Raw genomic sequence first — 16,668 nt, 5'->3', positions numbered from 1 at the left:
ATAAATCAGAGTTAGAAAATGTTTTTGAAATGAGCACCTCGAGGCGTTCGCCTCAGTGATCGTAAGGCACATATTGGGCACTGTCAGACAAGACCACAGTGATTCTATGCCAAGGGGTGTCCGTATCTTTCAGTCAAAGGCGAAGTGCCACAGGCACTAGTGTGAGTCACTCTGGAACAAAAACAAAAGACTAACGCAGGTGGCGTACTCGAAAGCGTGATGGGCTCACATTCACTTAGCTGTGGGTTCGGATCCTACACTCTTCGCCTCTTTCTTCACCACGGCAACGGAAAGGAGTTTGTGATTTGGGCAACTGAAGTAAGACACTCAAAAGATGTTGCAGGTCTTTGAGATGACAAGTTGGAAGTGAGGATGGTTCTTCAGTGGGAGTTGCGTAGAGTGCTCGAGACGGCAGAAGCTTCTGTCCACAACGAAGATTCCTGCTGTGAGGACTGGAGAAGTCAAAGCACAAGTCTGTATATTATTTTTATTTGTATTTTTTGCATTTTTCTAAGAACATATTGCCGTGAGAAAAATGACAAAATAAGTTATGGACATGAAGAGTGAGAGAGAAAGCGTCCGATTCGTGATGGCGGGAATTGCCAGTGCACTGCCGCCATCGTTGAGTTTTCGTTGAACAGACTTTTCCGTGGTACTAAGGAGAGGAGATGCAACTGTCAGGAGAGAGAGAGAAAGAGATCGTCGAGACCGGCGGAGGCAGCTTGGACGAGGCTTGTGAAGATTTTGAAGGGAAGCTTTGGTTGCGAGGATAGATGGCGAGGTCGCCGTTCCCTCGCCCACGAGGACGAGGACAGCGGACGAGAGTGGACTCAGAGGAGCACATGCATTTATGCCACGCTGTTGCACGAGCCTTGGAGGGAAGCGAGCGTCTCACTATGATTACCTGCCATAGCGTCCGTAGCCACCATAGCCTCCGATGCCACCTCCGATGCCACCTCCGATGCCGCCTCCGAATCCGTGTCCACCGAATCCATGTCCACCGAATCCGTGTCCACCGAAGCCGTGTCCACCGAAGCCATGTCCGCCGTAGCCGAAGCCGCTGTGGACGACGGGGGCGCCTACGATGACGGGCCTCCTGAAGCCGCCTAAGCCGCCGAAGCCGCCTAAGCCGCCGAAGCCGCCAAATCCGCCGAGGCCGCCAAATCCGCCGTAGCGCCTACCCTTGAACTTGGGCTCCGGGACTGCTTCTGACGCCGCGAAGCTGAGGACTGACGCCAGCACAACGGTCGCCAAGAGGAGGGCGCGAATCTGCGGGGGAAGAAGCCAAAAAGGAAGTTAGTTCAAGCACCATATGACTCAAGCCGACGAGTCCTCGGAATACACACATACACACACACACATACACACACACACACACACACACACACACACACACACACACACACACACACACACACACACACACACACACACCTTTCCTGAAGGAAACTGTCCTTCGTGAACAAGGGTAGCATTAGGTAAACAGCGAACTCAAGGGGTTCGACTGCATTGCTGTCATCCCTTCCCCTCCTCCCTCGTTCTGGGGACTCCCTCACAAATTAGGTTAGGGAGTCTGGCGCCGGGAGGGAGAGAGGAGTCGAGTGAGAGGATGCAGACGAGAAAAGGGTCACGAGAAGCCTGAAGGGGTGTTTATGTTGGAGCGCTTATCTCGGCCACTCTTTTGTGAGTCAGTCGAAATATGTTGGGGAGGAAGACGAACAAACAGACAGACAGAATAAGTCTGAGTGCAGAACCCGAAAATCAAGATCAACTTACAAAGTTCATGATGACTGCTTGCTTGGGATTGTTCTCCTTCTACCGACGTTGAAGTCTGATCTGCTTCTGCCGAGCGATGGCCTGCTTTTATATGCGTTGTCAAAATCTTCCTGTCGGATCCCGCCCCAACTCGGGACCGTTCTTTCCCGCCCCACCTGTCTGTAGTTTATTTTGCTTGATGAGCTCATACTTACGCCACCTACCAACTCCCTCTTTTTTTCGTCTTATGAGTACCACACTCTCGTCCAGCAACCTTCAATGCACCTTGATGACTCGCAACACCTCATTTGTGGCCCCAGGTACCAGACGGTTTTGTTCAAGTAAGAAAGAAGAGGCATTTATTTTTTTGCCTATAGTGCTCCCCCCACCCACCTGATTCCAGAAGCTGAATAACATCGCCTGGCGATAGCTAGAAACTGATGAACAAGTCGTTAATAGCATTACATTTTTTTTTTTTTTTTTTTTTTTTTTTTTGATGGGGGGAGGAGCGGCTTTGGACTAGACCAGTTTTTTTCCTAAAGAATCGATTTCAAAATACCCGTTTCCTAAATACTGGTTCCCAAAGTTGCATGACAGCATCCATTACCTTAATATATCGTAGGTGATATGTTTATATACTGTAGATTCAGGGTTTATCTTATTTACAAGAAAATCTTGTTTTAAATAAGAAATTCCTTTGTCAAAAACTATTGCGCATTTGATGGAGGTATTGAGGTCCGCCTTGGCCTGATACTTGCCGTGCAATAACTTGGACTCGTATTTAGTCGTGTGTCTTCTGTCGAGGTCAGCTCGAGGGCGCCCAATTTTGACCTATTTTACATAAATGACATTTGTTTCCTAACACCTTCCCATATAAATATACAAAATTGGTTTAGATTTTGAAAACTAACCTTTGGAACTCCCCTCAGAAATGTCGAATTTTTAGACAAAACGTCGACATTATTCTGGACTGTTTTTGTTTCCTTGATTTCTTTATTACCCGCTTTGCTACAATAGTACACTCTAAATCCCTGTTTGATTGTAGGACTGATTGCGCGATTTTTCTACTTCAAAAGTCCATCTCTCATTAACAAGCTTTATATCTCTATATCGTAAGTTCGTCCACATTTTAAATAAGCTGTTTCCTTATGGTCACCGAATTTCATTAAAGACAATGACAGATTGGAAAAAGTACAACGGGGAGCCACAAAACTGATTCCAAATATCAAAAATAAATCATACGAAAATCGACTAAAACATATTAACCTATTTTCCTAAAAAGCGTAGACTCAGAGGTGACTTGATACAGGTCTTTAAATTCTAATGAAAATTGACAACATCAAAAGTGACAACATTTTCATGCTGAATAAGAAACAGACAAGAAATAATAGTCTCAAACTGTCAGGAAATAGATTTAATTTAGAAGTGGGTAGAAACAACATTGCTAACCGTGTAGTTAATGAATGGAATAGACTACCTACAGAGGTTGTAATGTAGTTCAGTTCGAAGTTTTAAGATTCGTTTAGATAAACATCTAAGCAAGATACTGTAATGACTGCCATTTATTTTATATTATTTATTTATTTGTTTGTTTATTAATTGTCTGTTTATTGTTATTTATCTTATTATTATTTAATAGTTTATCTGTCCATTTATTATCTACTATTTTCCTGTTTGTTTATCCTTAAACCTTACCTATTTATTTATTTAGTTTAGTTGTTATTACTTATATTATTATTGTTTTTATTTATTTATCATTATCATTTTTTCACATCTGACCTGGTTATGGACCAGAAGGTCTCATGTCGGGATGCTCTTCCATTGTAATCCTTTGAAATATATTTTTTACAATTTACCAAGCGCGTAATTATCTGGCGTCACAAAATATTTCGCTATGACGGTGCCAGCCAGTGTACTGAGCATTGGTTCTGTGGTTTCGGCCACATGAGCATTTGTTGTGTACACATGGGTTATGTAGTGCCCATACATCCACGCAGCGCTGTACCGTACGACCTGTTGCAAGGCGATTTCTATCCTGTTTTTTTGTAAACGAGCTTTGCAAATGACTTCGCAACTCCGAACAGGAAGGTTACAAAGGATTACAAAGGAATATATATATATATGGTCATATAGGTAATCGCTTGATTGATTTTCTTGGTGACAATTACTTAATTCAGCATGTAAAAGAGCCCACAAGATATGGAAACTTACTCGATCTATTGATCACTAGCCGCGAAAGCATGGTAAGTGATGTAGAAGTCGGTGAATCTGTTGCAAATAGCGATCACAACTTAGTCAGATTCAAACTCCTAAACAATTTTAGAATAGATACTTGTGCTTCTAAAATACCCGATTTCAGTAAAGCTCAGTTCATAGGACTACGTCAGGAGCTTCAGCTTACAGATTGGGAGGCAAAATTAAACGAAAGGCCTGTAGATCAGATGTGGGAAATATTTCAAAATACGCTCACTAAGATGATTCAAACTTACATTCCTTTTAAGGACAGACGTCCCCCAAATCAGGCTCGCCCAAAGTGGCTCGACAAAGAAACTGAAAAAAGTATTGCTAAAAAGAGACAGGCTTATAAGAAATATAAGTGCTCGGGTGCATCTAATGACTATGAAAGTTATGTATCAATACAGAGAGATTTAAAAAAGACAATAAGAAAAAGAAAACGACAATACGAAATGAACATCGCTGATAAATCCAAAGAGAATCCCAAAGAATTCTATAGTTACATTAGAGATAAAAAGGTTGTTAGGAATCACATTGGTCCACTATTATCTGCTGACGGTCAACTTGAATATTCAAATGAAGGAATGTGTAATATCTTAAACAATTATTTTAGCTCGGTATTCGTAAACGAAACACCTCAAAGTGAATTCCAAACTGAAACCTGTGAAAAGTCTGGGTTAAACTTACTCACTACGGTAGATATAACAAAAGAAAAAATTAAAAGGTGTATAGACAAACTCAAAGTTAATAAAACACCAGGGCCTGACGGTTGGCATCCAAGAATCTTAAAGGAAATGAAAAATGAGATTGTTCCATTAGAAATTATTTTCAAGAAATCCATCATATCCGGAGATGTCCCAAGAGAATGGAAGCTAGCTAACGTTACTCCCATATTCAAAAAAGGTGACAAAAAGAAACCAAATAAATATAGGCCTATAAGTTTGACTTCAATCGTAGGAAAAATTATGGGAACTATCATCAGAGATGCTATCGAACATCATTTTGAAAGTAATTGTTTGATAAATTATAGCCAGCATGAATTCAGACGAAAACGTTCTTGCGTGACTAGCTCCCTCGAATTCTACAGCACGGTCATCTCAAATGATGACAAAAGAAACAATATAGATTTAATATATCTAGATCTTTGCAAAAGCTTTTGATACCGTCCCCCACGAAAGACTACTTACTAAACTAGCTTTGCATGGAATAAGTGGTAGCCTATTAGGTTGGACTAGTAATTGGTTGAATGGTCGAAAACAGAGAGTTGTTTTAAATGGAAAAACTTCTGGATGGAAAAGTGTTGCAAGTGGAGTTCCTCAGGGTTCCGTTCTTGGGCCACTTCTATTCATAGTATATATAAATGATATAGACCATGGACTAAAATCTACTGTTTCCAAATTTGCTGATGATACAAAACTGTGCGGAGTGGCAAATGATCACTCAAACCAATTAGATATTCAAGAAGATTTAGATCAATTACAGCAATGGTCTGAAAAGTGGCTAATGAAATATAACACAAGTAAATGCAAGGTAATGCACATAGGTAAAAATAACAGTAAGTACGATTACAAGTTATTTGGAAATTCGTTAACAAAAGTACATACATACATACATATACCAAGGCTTTTTCCCCCTTCCAAGGGAGGTAGCCACAAAAGGAAAGGCATAAAAACACTCCCACCCATTTCATCCCTAAATACACTCCACACCCCTCCCACCCTTCCTCTCATCTGAGCACCTCCTGGATGACGGGTCATCCCTGAACCCTGCCCACCGCCCTGGGTCAGAAGCAGTGTCGCAAGACACAGTACATCCACAGCAAGGCCGCTTCATTTAATCGGCGACCCCCCCTCTCCGTCCCCCTTTGCATATAAGGAGAGGACGGGGAGAAAATCCCTTCGGGCTGCGTCAAAATTTACTCACACATACTACCCCACCCCCCACCCCCCGCCTATTCCTCCTCATGCATTCACAACATCATCCATATACAACCATTCTCCACTCACCTCTGTCTTCCGTCCTCTCCCTTCCTTCCTCAACAGACATTCCCCTCTTCCCCAAAGCCCCCTTCACCCCATCCATCCACCTCATCCTAGGACGTCCCCTCATGTTCACTCCCTCCACATCTGCCTTCCATACCTCTTTTACTAGTCTTTCTTCACTCAGTCTTTCCATGTGTCCAAACCATCCTAATATTCTTTCATCAACCCTCTCTCCCAAATCCTTTTTCACCCCTGTTCTCCTCCTCACCTCCTCATTTCTCACTCTATCTAGCCTAGTAACCCCCACCATACTTCTCAGACACCTCATCTCAAACACATTCAAACTCCTTCTCTCTTCTTCTCTTATGTTCCACGTTTCTGCCCCATACAGTGCTGTTGGCACAATCACTCCTTCATACAGTCTCCTCTTCGCATCCATTCCCAAATGTCTATTTCTCATTACACTCTTTAAACCACCAAGGCATTTACTCGCTTCTCTCAATCTACATTCTACCTCCACCTTCACTACACCTTTTCCTGCTACACTTGCACCCAAGTATCTAAAACTATCCACTTCCTCCAGTCGCTCTCCCTTAATGTTCACTTCCAGTCTACTGCCACTTTCACCCCTTGTACATCTCATCACCTTACTTTTACCCACATTTATCTTTAGCTTTCTTCTATCACATACTCTCCCAAACTCTGCCACCAGCTTCCTCAATCCCTCCTCTGACCCTGCCACAAGCGCAGTGTCGTCCGCAAACAACAGCTGGCTCACCTCCCACTTTTCTCCATTTTCTTTAACCATCTCCAATCCCTGACTCACTACCCTAGCATTCACCTCTCGCACCACCCCATCCATGTATAAGTTGAACAGCCAGGGCGACATATCCAAAAGTGGATAGTGAAAAAGATCTCGGCGTAATTATCAGTAACGACCTCAAATCATCCAAGCAATGTATTTCAGCCTCTGAGAAAGCAAATAAGATTCTGGGACTGATTGCGCGATCTTTTGATTTCAAAAGTCCATCACTCATTAACAAGCTATATAAATCGTTAGTTCGTCCACATTTGGAATATGCTGTTTCCGTATGGTCACCGAATCTCATTAAAGACATTGACAGACTGAAAAAAGTACAACGGCGAGCCACAAAACTGATTCCAAATATCAAAAATAAATCATACGAAAATCGACTAAAGCACATGAATCTGTTTTCCCTAAAAAAGCGTAGACTCAGAGGTGACTTGATACAGGTCTTTAAGATTTTAAAGGGAATTGACAACATCAAAAGTGACAAAATTTTCACATTGAATGAGAATCAGACAAGAAACAATGGTCTCAAACTGTCCGGAAATAGATTCAATTTGGAAGTAGGTAGAAACAACTTTGCCAACCGTGTAGTTAATGAATGGAATAAACTTCCTGCACAGGTAGTGCAATGTAGTTCAGTTCAAAGCTTTAAGAATCATTTAGATAAATACTTAAGTAAGATGGTGTAATGATTATAATTTATGTTATATTATTTGTTTTTTGTTTTGTTATCATTTGTCTGTCTCATATAAATATATTATTTGTAATATGATAAACTATTATATACTAATTACCTGTTTGATTATCAATTTAACTATACCTATGCACATATATATTAATTATATTTGTTATTTAAATTATAATAGTTTGTAATTTTTATTTTATTAATAAAATGATTTTTTAATTTTTTTTTTTTTTTTTTTTTTTTTTTTTTTTTTTTTTTTGCATCCGACCTAGATATGGATCAAAAGGTCTCCTGTCGGCATGTTCCGCCTTTGTAATCCTTTGTTTGTAATATATATATATATATATATGTATATATATACATATTTATATATGAATATATATATATATATGTATGTATACATATATATATATACATATATATATGTATATATATACATATATATATGTATATATATATACATATATATATATGTAGAGTGCTCGAGACGGCAGAAGCTTCTGTCCACGACGAAGATTCTTGCTGTGAGGACTGGAGAAGTCAAAGGTACAACTCTGTATATTATTTTTATTTGTATTTTTGCATTTTTCTAAGAACATATTGCCGTGAGAAAAATGACAAAATAAGTTATGGGCATGAAGAGGGAGAGAGAAAGCGTCCGATTCGTGATAGCGGGAATTGCCAGTGCACTGCCGCCATCGTTGAGTTTTCGTTGAACAGACTTTGTCGAGGTACTAAGGAGAGGAGATGCAACTGTCAGGAGAGAGAGAGAAAGAGATCGTCGAGACCGGCGGAGGCAGCTTGGACGAGGCTTGTGAAGATTTTGAAGGGAAGCTTTGGTTGCGAGGATAGATGGCGAGGTCGCCGTTCCCTCGCCCACGAGGACGAGGACAGCGGACGAGAGTGGACTCAGAGGAGCACCTCCATTTATGCCACGCTGTTGCACGAGCCTCGGAGGGTAGCGACAGTCTCACTATGATTACCTGCCATAGCGTCCGTAGCCACCATAGCCTCCGATGCCACCTCCGATGCCACCTCCGATGCCGCCTCCGAATCCGTGTCCACCGAATCCATGTCCACCGAATCCGTGTCCACCGAAGCCGTGTCCACCGAAGCCATGTCCGCCGTAGCCGAAGCCGCTGTGGACGACGGGGGCGCCTACGATGACGGGCCTCCTGAAGCCGCCTAAGCCGCCGAAGCCGCCTAAGCCGCCGAAGCCGCCAAATCCGCCGAGGCCGCCAAATCCGCCGTAGCGCCTACCCTTGAACTTGGGCTCCGGGACTGCTTCTGACGCCGCGAAGCTGAGGACTGACGCCAGCACAACGGTCGCCAAGAGGAGGGCGCGAATCTGCGGGGGAAGAAGCCAAAAAGGAAGTTAGTTCAAGCACCATATGACTCAAGCCGACGAGTCCTCGGAATACACACATACACACACACACACACATACACACACACACACACAGACACACACACACACACACACACCTTTCCTGAAGGAAACTGTCCTTCGTGAACAAGGGTAGCATTAGGTAAACAGCGAACTCAAGGGGTTCGTCTGCATTGCTGTCATCCCTTCCCCTCCTCCCTCGTTCTGGGGACTCCTTCACAAATTAGGTTAGGGAGTCTGGCGCCGGGAGGGAGAGAGGAGTCGAGTGAGAGGATGCAGACGAGAAAAGGGTCACGAGAAGCCTGAAGGGGTATTTATGTTGGAGCGCGTATCTCGGCAACTCTTTTGTGAGTCAGTCGAAATCTGTTGGGGAGAAAGACGAACAAACAGACAGACAGAATAAGTCTGAGTGCAGAACCCGAAAATCAAGATCAACTTACAAAGTTCATGATGACTGCTTGCTTGGGATTGTTCTCCTTCTACCGACGTTGAAGTCTGATCTGCTTCTGCCGAGCGATGGCCTGCTTTTATATGCATTGTCAAAATCTTCCTGTCGGACCCCGCCCCAACTCGGGACCGTTCTTTCCCGCCCCACCTGTCTGTAGTTTATTGTGCTTGATGAGCTCATACTTACGCCACCTACCTACTCCCCTCTTTTTTTCGTCTTATGAGTACCACACTCTCGTCCAGCAACCTTCAATGCAGCTTGATGACTCGCAACACCTCATTTGTGGCCCCAGGTACCAGACGGTTTTGTTCAAGTAAGAAAGAAGAGGCATTTATTTTTTTGCCTATAGTGCTCCCCCCACCCACCTGATTCCAGAAGCTGAATAACATCGCCTGGCGACAGCTAGAAACTGATGAACAAGTCGTTAATAGCATTACATTTTTTTTTTTTTTTTTTATGGGGGGTGGAGCGGCTTTGGACTAGACCAGTTTTTTTCCTAAAGAATCGATTTCAAAATACCCGTTTCCTAAATACTGGTTCCCAAAGTTGCATGACAGCATCCATTACCTTAATATATCGTAGGTGATATGTTTATATACTGTAGATTCAGGGTTTATCTTATTTACAAGAAAATCTTGTTTTAAATAAGAAATTCCTTTGTCAAAAACTATTGCGCATTTGATGGAGGTATTGAGGTCCGCCTTGGCCTGATCCTTGCCGTGCGATAACTTGGACTCGTATTTAGTCGTGTGTCTTCTGTCGAGGCCAGCTCGAGGGCGCCCAATTTTGACCTATTTTACATAAATGACATTCGTTTGGTAACACCTTCCCATATAAATAAACAAAATTGGTTTAAATTTCGAAAACTAACCCTTGGAACTCCCCTCAGAAATGTCGAATTTTTAGACAAAACGTCGACATTATTCTGGACTGTTTTTGTTTCCTTGATTTCTTTATTACCCGCTTTGCTACAATAGTACACTCTAAATCCCTGTTTGATTGTAGGACTGATTGCGCGATTTTTCTACTTCAAAAGTCCATCTCTCATTAACAAGCTTTATATCTCTATATCGTAAGTTCGTCCACATTTGAAATAAGCTGTTTCCTTATGGTCTCCGAATTTCATTAAAGACATTGACAGATTGGAAAAAGTACAACGGGAAGCCACAAAACTGATTCCAAATATCAAAAATAAATCATATGAAAATCGACTAAAACATATTAACCTATTTTCCTAAAAAGCGTAGAGTCAGAGGTGACTTGATACAGGTCTTTAAGATTCTAAAGGGAATTGACAGCATCAGAAGTTACAAACTTTTTACACTGAATGAGAATCAGAAAAAAATAGTCTCAAACTATCAGGAAATAAATTTAATTTGGAAGTGGGAAGATACATCTTTGCCAACCATGTAGTTAATGAATGGAATAAACTTCCTGCAGAGGTATTGTAATGTAGTTCAGTTCGAAGCTTAAGATTCGTTCGAATAAACACCTAAACAAGATGCTGTAGGCTAATGCCTGCCATTTATTTTATATTATTTGTTTATTTGTTTGTTATTATTTGTCTGTTTATTGTTATTTATCTTATTATTATTTAATAGTTTATCTGTCCATTTATTATCTACTATTTTCCTGTTTGTTTATCCTTAAACCTTACCTATTTATTTATTTATTTTATTTATTATTATTTATGTTATTATTGTTTTGATTTATTTATCATTATTATAATTTGTTCGCATCCGACCTGGTTATGGGCCAAAAGGTCTCCTGTCGGGATGCTTTTCCTTTGTAATCCTTTGAAATATATATATTTTTTACGATTTACAAAGCGCGTAATTATCTGGCGTCACAAAATATTTCGCTATGACGGTGCCAGCCAGTGTACTGAGCATTGGTTCTGTGGTTTCGGCCACATGAGCATTTGTTGTGTGCACTTGGCTTATGTAGTGCCCATACATCCACGCAGCGCTGTACCGTACGACCTGTTGCAAGATGATTTCTATCTTGTTTTTTTGTAAACGAGCTTTGCAAATGACTTCGCAACTCGGAACAGGAAGGTTACAAAGGATTACAAAGGAATATATATATATATATGGTCATATAGGTAATCGCTTGATTGATTTTCTTGGTGACAATTACTTAATTCAGCATGTAAAAGAGCCCACAAGATATGGAAACTTACTCGATCTATTGATCACTAGCCGCGAAAGCATGGTAAGTGATGTAGAAGTCGGTGAATCTGTTGCAAATAGCGATCACAACTTAGTCAGATTCAAACTCCTAAACAATTTTAGAATAGATACTTGTGCTTCTAAAATACCCGATTTCAGTAAAGCTCAGTTCATAGGACTACGTCAGGAGCTTCAGCTTACAGATTGGGAGGCAAAATTAAACGAAAGGCCTGTAGATCAGATGTGGGAAATATTTCAAAATACGCTCACTAAGATGATTCAAACTTACATTCCTTTTAAGAACAGACGTCCCCCAAATCAGGCTCGCCCAAAGTGGCTCGACAAAGAAACTGAAAAAAGTATTGCTAAAAAGAGACAGGCTTATAAGAAATATAAGTGCTCTGGTGCATCTAATGACTATGAAACTTATGTATCAATACAGAGAGATTTAAAAAAGACAATAAGAAAAAGAAAACGACAATACGAAATGAACATCGCTGATAAATCCAAAGAGAATCCCAAAGAATTCTATAGTTACATTAGAGATAAAAAGGTTGTTAGGAATCACATTGGTCCACTATTATCTGCTGACGGTCAACTTGAATATTCAAATGAAGGAATGTGTAATATCTTAAACAATTATTTTAGCTCGGTATTCGTAAACGAAACACCTCAAAGTGAATTCCAAACTGAAACCTGTGAAAAGTCTGGGTTAAACTTACTCACTACGGTAGATATAACAAAAGAAAAAATTAAAAGGTGTATAGACAAACTCAAAGTTAATAAAACACCAGGGCCTGACGGTTGTCATCCAAGAATCTTAAAGGAAATGAAAAATGAGATTGTTGTTCCATTAGAAATTATTTTCAAGAAATCCATCATATCCGGAGATGTCCCAAGAGAATGGAAGCTAGCTAACGTTACTCCCATATTCAAAAAAGGTGACAAAAAGAAACCAAATAACTATAGGCCTATAAGTTTGACTTCAATCGTAGGAAAAATAATGGAAACTATCATCAGAGATGCTATCGAACATCATTTAGAAAGTAATCGTTTGATAAATGATAGCCAGCATGGTTTCAGACGAAAACGTTCTTGCGTGACTAACTTACTCGAATTCTACAACACAGTTATCTCGAATTATGACAAAAGAAACAATATAGATTTAATATATCTAGACTTTGCAAAAGCTTTTGATACCGTCCCACACGAAAGACTACTTACTAAACTAGCTTTGCATGGAATAAGTGGTAGCCTATTAGGTTGGACTAGTAATTGGTTGAATGGTCGAAAACAGAGAGTTGTTTTAAATGGAAAAACTTCTGGATGGAAAAGTGTTGCAAGTGGAGTTCCTCAGGGTTCCGTTCTTGGGCCACTTCTATTCATAGTATATATAAATGATATAGACCATGGACTAAAATCTACTGTTTCCAAATTTGCTGATGATACAAAACTGTGCGGAGTGGCAAATGATCACTCAAACCAATTAGATATTCAAGAAGATTTAGATCAATTACAGCAATGGTCTGAAAAGTAGCTAATGAAATATAACACAAGTAAATGCAAGGTAATGCACATAGGTAAAAATAACAGTAAGTACGATTACAAGTTATTTGGAAATTCGTTAACAAAAGTGGATAATGAAAAAGATCTCGGCGTAATTATCAGTAACGACCTCAAATCATCCAAGCAATGTATTTCAGCCTCTGAGAAAGCAAATAAGATTCTGGGACTGATTGCGCGATCTTTTGATTTTAAAAGTCCATCACTCATTAACAAGCTATATAAATCGTTAGTTCGTCCACATTTGGAATATGCTGTTTCCGTATGGTCACCGAATCTCATTAAAGACATTGACAGACTGAAAAAAGTACAACGGCGAGCCACAAAACTGATTCCAAATATCAAAAATAAATCATACGAAAATCGACTAAAGCACATGAATCTGTTTTCCCTAAAAAAGCGTAGACTCAGAGGTGACTTGATACAGGTCTTTAAGATTTTAAAGGGAATTGACAACATCAAAAGTGACAACATTTTCACATTGAATGAGAATCAGACAAGAAACAATGGTCTCAAACTGTCCGGAAATAGATTCAATTTGGAAGTAGGTAGAAACAACTTTGCCAACCGTGTAGTTAATGAATGGAATAAACTTCCTGCACAGGTAGTGCAATGTAGTTCAGTTCAAAGCTTTAAGAATCATTTAGATAAATACATAAGTAAGATGCTGTAATGATTATAATTTATGTTATATTATTTGTTTTTGTTTTGTTATCATTTGTCTGTCTGATTTTAATTTATTATTAGTTATATGTTAATTTATTATTTACTATTTACCTGTTTGTTTATCATTTTAACTATACCTATGCATTTATTTATGTATTTTATTTGTTATTTACATTATTATATTTTTTATTTTTTATTTTATTACTAATATGATTTTTTTTTTTTTTTTTTTGGCATCCGACCTAGATATGGATCAAAAGGTCTCCTGTCGGCATGCTCCGCCTTTGTAATCCTTTGTTTGTAATGTATATATATATATATATATACATATATATATATACATATATATGTATATATATAGGTATACATATATATATACATATATATATGTATATATATATATGTATATATATATATATATATATATATATATATATATATATATATATATATATATATATATATATGTAGAGTGCTCGAGACGGCAGAAGCTTCTGTCCACGACGAATATTCTTGCTGTGAGGGCTGGAGAAGTCAAAGGTACAACTCTGTATATTATTTTTATTTGTATTTTTGCATTTTTCTAAGAACATATTGCCGTGAGAAAAATGACAAAATAAGTTATGGACATGAAGAGGGAGAGAGAAAGCGTCCGATTCGTGATAGCGGGAATTGCCAGTGCACTGCCGCCATCGTTGAGTTTTCGTTGAACAGACTTTGTCGAGGTACTAAGGAGAGGAGATGCAACTGTCAGGAGAGAGAGAGAAAGAGATCGTCGAGACCGGCCGAGGCAGCTTGGACGAGGCTTGTGAAGATTTTGAAGGGAAGCTTTGGTTGCGAGGATAGATGGCGAGGTTGCCGTTCCCTCGCCCACGAGGACGAGGACAGCGGACGAGAGTGGACTCAGAGGAGCACCTCCATTTATGCCACGCTGTTGCACGAGCCTCGGAGGGTAGCGACAGTCTCACTATGATTACCTGCCATAGCGTCCGTAGCCACCATAGCCTCCGATGCCACCTCCGATGCCACCTCCGATGCCGCCTCCGATGCCGTGTCCACCGAATCCGTGTCCACCGAATCCGTGTCCACCGAAGCCGTGTCCACCGAAGCCATGTCCGCCGTAGCCGAAGCTCCTGTGGACGACGGGGGCTCTTACGATGACGGGATTCCTGAAGCCGCCGAAGCCGCCGAAGCCGCCTAAGCCGCCGAAGCCGCCAAATCCGCCGAGGCCGCCAAATCCGCCGTAGCGCCTACCCTTGAACTTGGGCTCCGGGACTGCTTCTGACGCCGAGAAGCTGAGGACTGACGCCAGCACAACGGTCGCCAAGAGGAGGGCGCGAATCTGCGGGGGAAGAAGCCAAAAAGGAAGTTAGTTCAAGCACCATATGACTCAAGCCGACGAGTCCTCGGAATACACACATACACACACACACATACACACACACACACACACACACACACACACACACACACACACACACACACACACACACCTTTCCTGAAGGAAACTGTCCTTCGTGAACAAGGGTAGCATTAGGTAAACAGCGAACTCAAGGGGTTCGACTGCATTGCTGTCATCCCTTCCCCTCCTCCCTCGTTCTGGGGACTCCCTCACAAATTAGGTTAGGGAGTCTGGCGCCGGGAGGGAGAGAGGAGTCGAGTGAGAGGATGCAGACGAGAAAAGGGTCACGAGAAGCCTGAAGGGGTGTTTATGTTGGAGCGCTTATCTCGGCCACTCTTTTGTGAGTCAGTCGAAATATGTTGGGGAGGAAGACGAACAAACAGACAGACAGAATAAGTCTGAGTGCAGAACCCGAAAATCAAGATCAACTTACAAAGTTCATGATGACTGCTTGCTTGGGATTGTTCTCCTTCTACCGACGTTGAAGTCTGATCTGCTTCTGCCGAGCGATGGCCTGCTTTTATATGCATTGTCAAAATCTTCCTGTCGGACCCCGCCCCAACTCGGGACCGTTCTTTCCCGCCCCACCTGTCTGTAGTTTATTGTGCTTGATGAGCTCATACTTACGCCACCTACCTACTCCCCTCTTTTTTTCGTCTTATGAGTACCACACTCTCGTCCAGCAACCTTCAATGCAGCTTGATGACTCGCAACACCTCATTTGTGGCCCCAGGTACCAGACGGTTTTGTTCAAGTAAGAAAGAAGAGGCATTTATTTTTTTGCCTATAGTGCTCCCCCCACCCACCTGATTCCAGAAGCTGAATAACATCGCCTGGCGACAGCTAGAAACTGATGAACAAGTCGTTAATAGCATTACATTTTTTTTTTTTTTTTTATGGGGGGTGGAGCGGCTTTGGACTAGACCAGTTTTTTTCCTAAAGAATCGATTTCAAAATACCCGTTTCCTAAATACTGGTTCCCAAAGTTGCATGACAGCATCCATTACCTTAATATATCGTAGGTGATATGTTTATATACTGTAGATTCAGGGTTTATCTTATTTACAAGAAAATCTTGTTTTAAATAAGAAATTCCTTTGTCAAAAACTATTGCGCATTTGATGGAGGTATTGAGGTCCGCCTTGGCCTGATACTTGCCGTGCAATAACTTGGACTCGTATTTAGTCGTGTGTCTTCTGTCGAGGTCAGCTCGAGGGCGCCCAATTTTGACCTATTTTACATAAATGACATTTGTTTCCTAACACCTTCCCATATAAATATACAAAATTGGTTTAGATTTTGAAAACTAACCTTTGGAACTCCCTTCAGAAATGTCGAATTTTTAGACAAAGCGTCGACATTATTCTGGACTGTTTTTGTTTCCTTGATTTCTTTATTACCCGCTTTGCTACAATAGTACACTCTAAATCCCTGTTTGATTGTAGGACTGATTGCGCGATTTTTCTACTTCAAAAGTCCATCTCTCATTAACAAGCTTTATATCTCTATATCGTAAGTTCGTCCACATTTTAAATAAGCTGTTTCCTTATGGTCACCGAATTT

General features: G+C 40.8%; 2 protein-coding genes across 2 annotated transcripts; both read right to left on the bottom strand.

The window, feature by feature from the left end:
• Positions 1–776: 776 nt before the first annotated feature.
• Positions 777–1,830, bottom strand: LOC143021005 (uncharacterized). The gene is made up of 2 exons (XM_076178105.1): positions 1,777–1,830; positions 777–1,269 (listed from the first exon to the last, which is right to left on the bottom strand). The coding sequence occupies exons 1-2, from the start codon at positions 1,783–1,785 to the stop codon at positions 901–903; spliced, it is 378 nt and encodes a 125-aa protein (XP_076034220.1). The 5' UTR covers positions 1,786–1,830; the 3' UTR covers positions 777–900.
• A 6,335-nt stretch (positions 1,831–8,165) lies between these two features.
• On the bottom strand, positions 8,166–9,550 carry LOC143021309 (uncharacterized). The gene is made up of 2 exons (XM_076178717.1): positions 9,296–9,550; positions 8,166–8,816 (listed from the first exon to the last, which is right to left on the bottom strand). The coding sequence occupies exons 1-2, from the start codon at positions 9,302–9,304 to the stop codon at positions 8,448–8,450; spliced, it is 378 nt and encodes a 125-aa protein (XP_076034832.1). The 5' UTR covers positions 9,305–9,550; the 3' UTR covers positions 8,166–8,447.
• Between the last annotated feature and the right edge of the window lie 7,118 nt (positions 9,551–16,668).

This window comes from Oratosquilla oratoria, chromosome 41, assembly GCF_046742065.1.
Source record: "Oratosquilla oratoria isolate Oo_2021 chromosome 41, ASM4674206v1, whole genome shotgun sequence".
NCBI lineage: Eukaryota > Metazoa > Arthropoda > Malacostraca > Stomatopoda > Squillidae > Oratosquilla > Oratosquilla oratoria.
The sequence above is the reverse complement of the archived record's forward strand: the minus strand, read 5'-3'. Positions and strand labels throughout refer to the sequence as shown.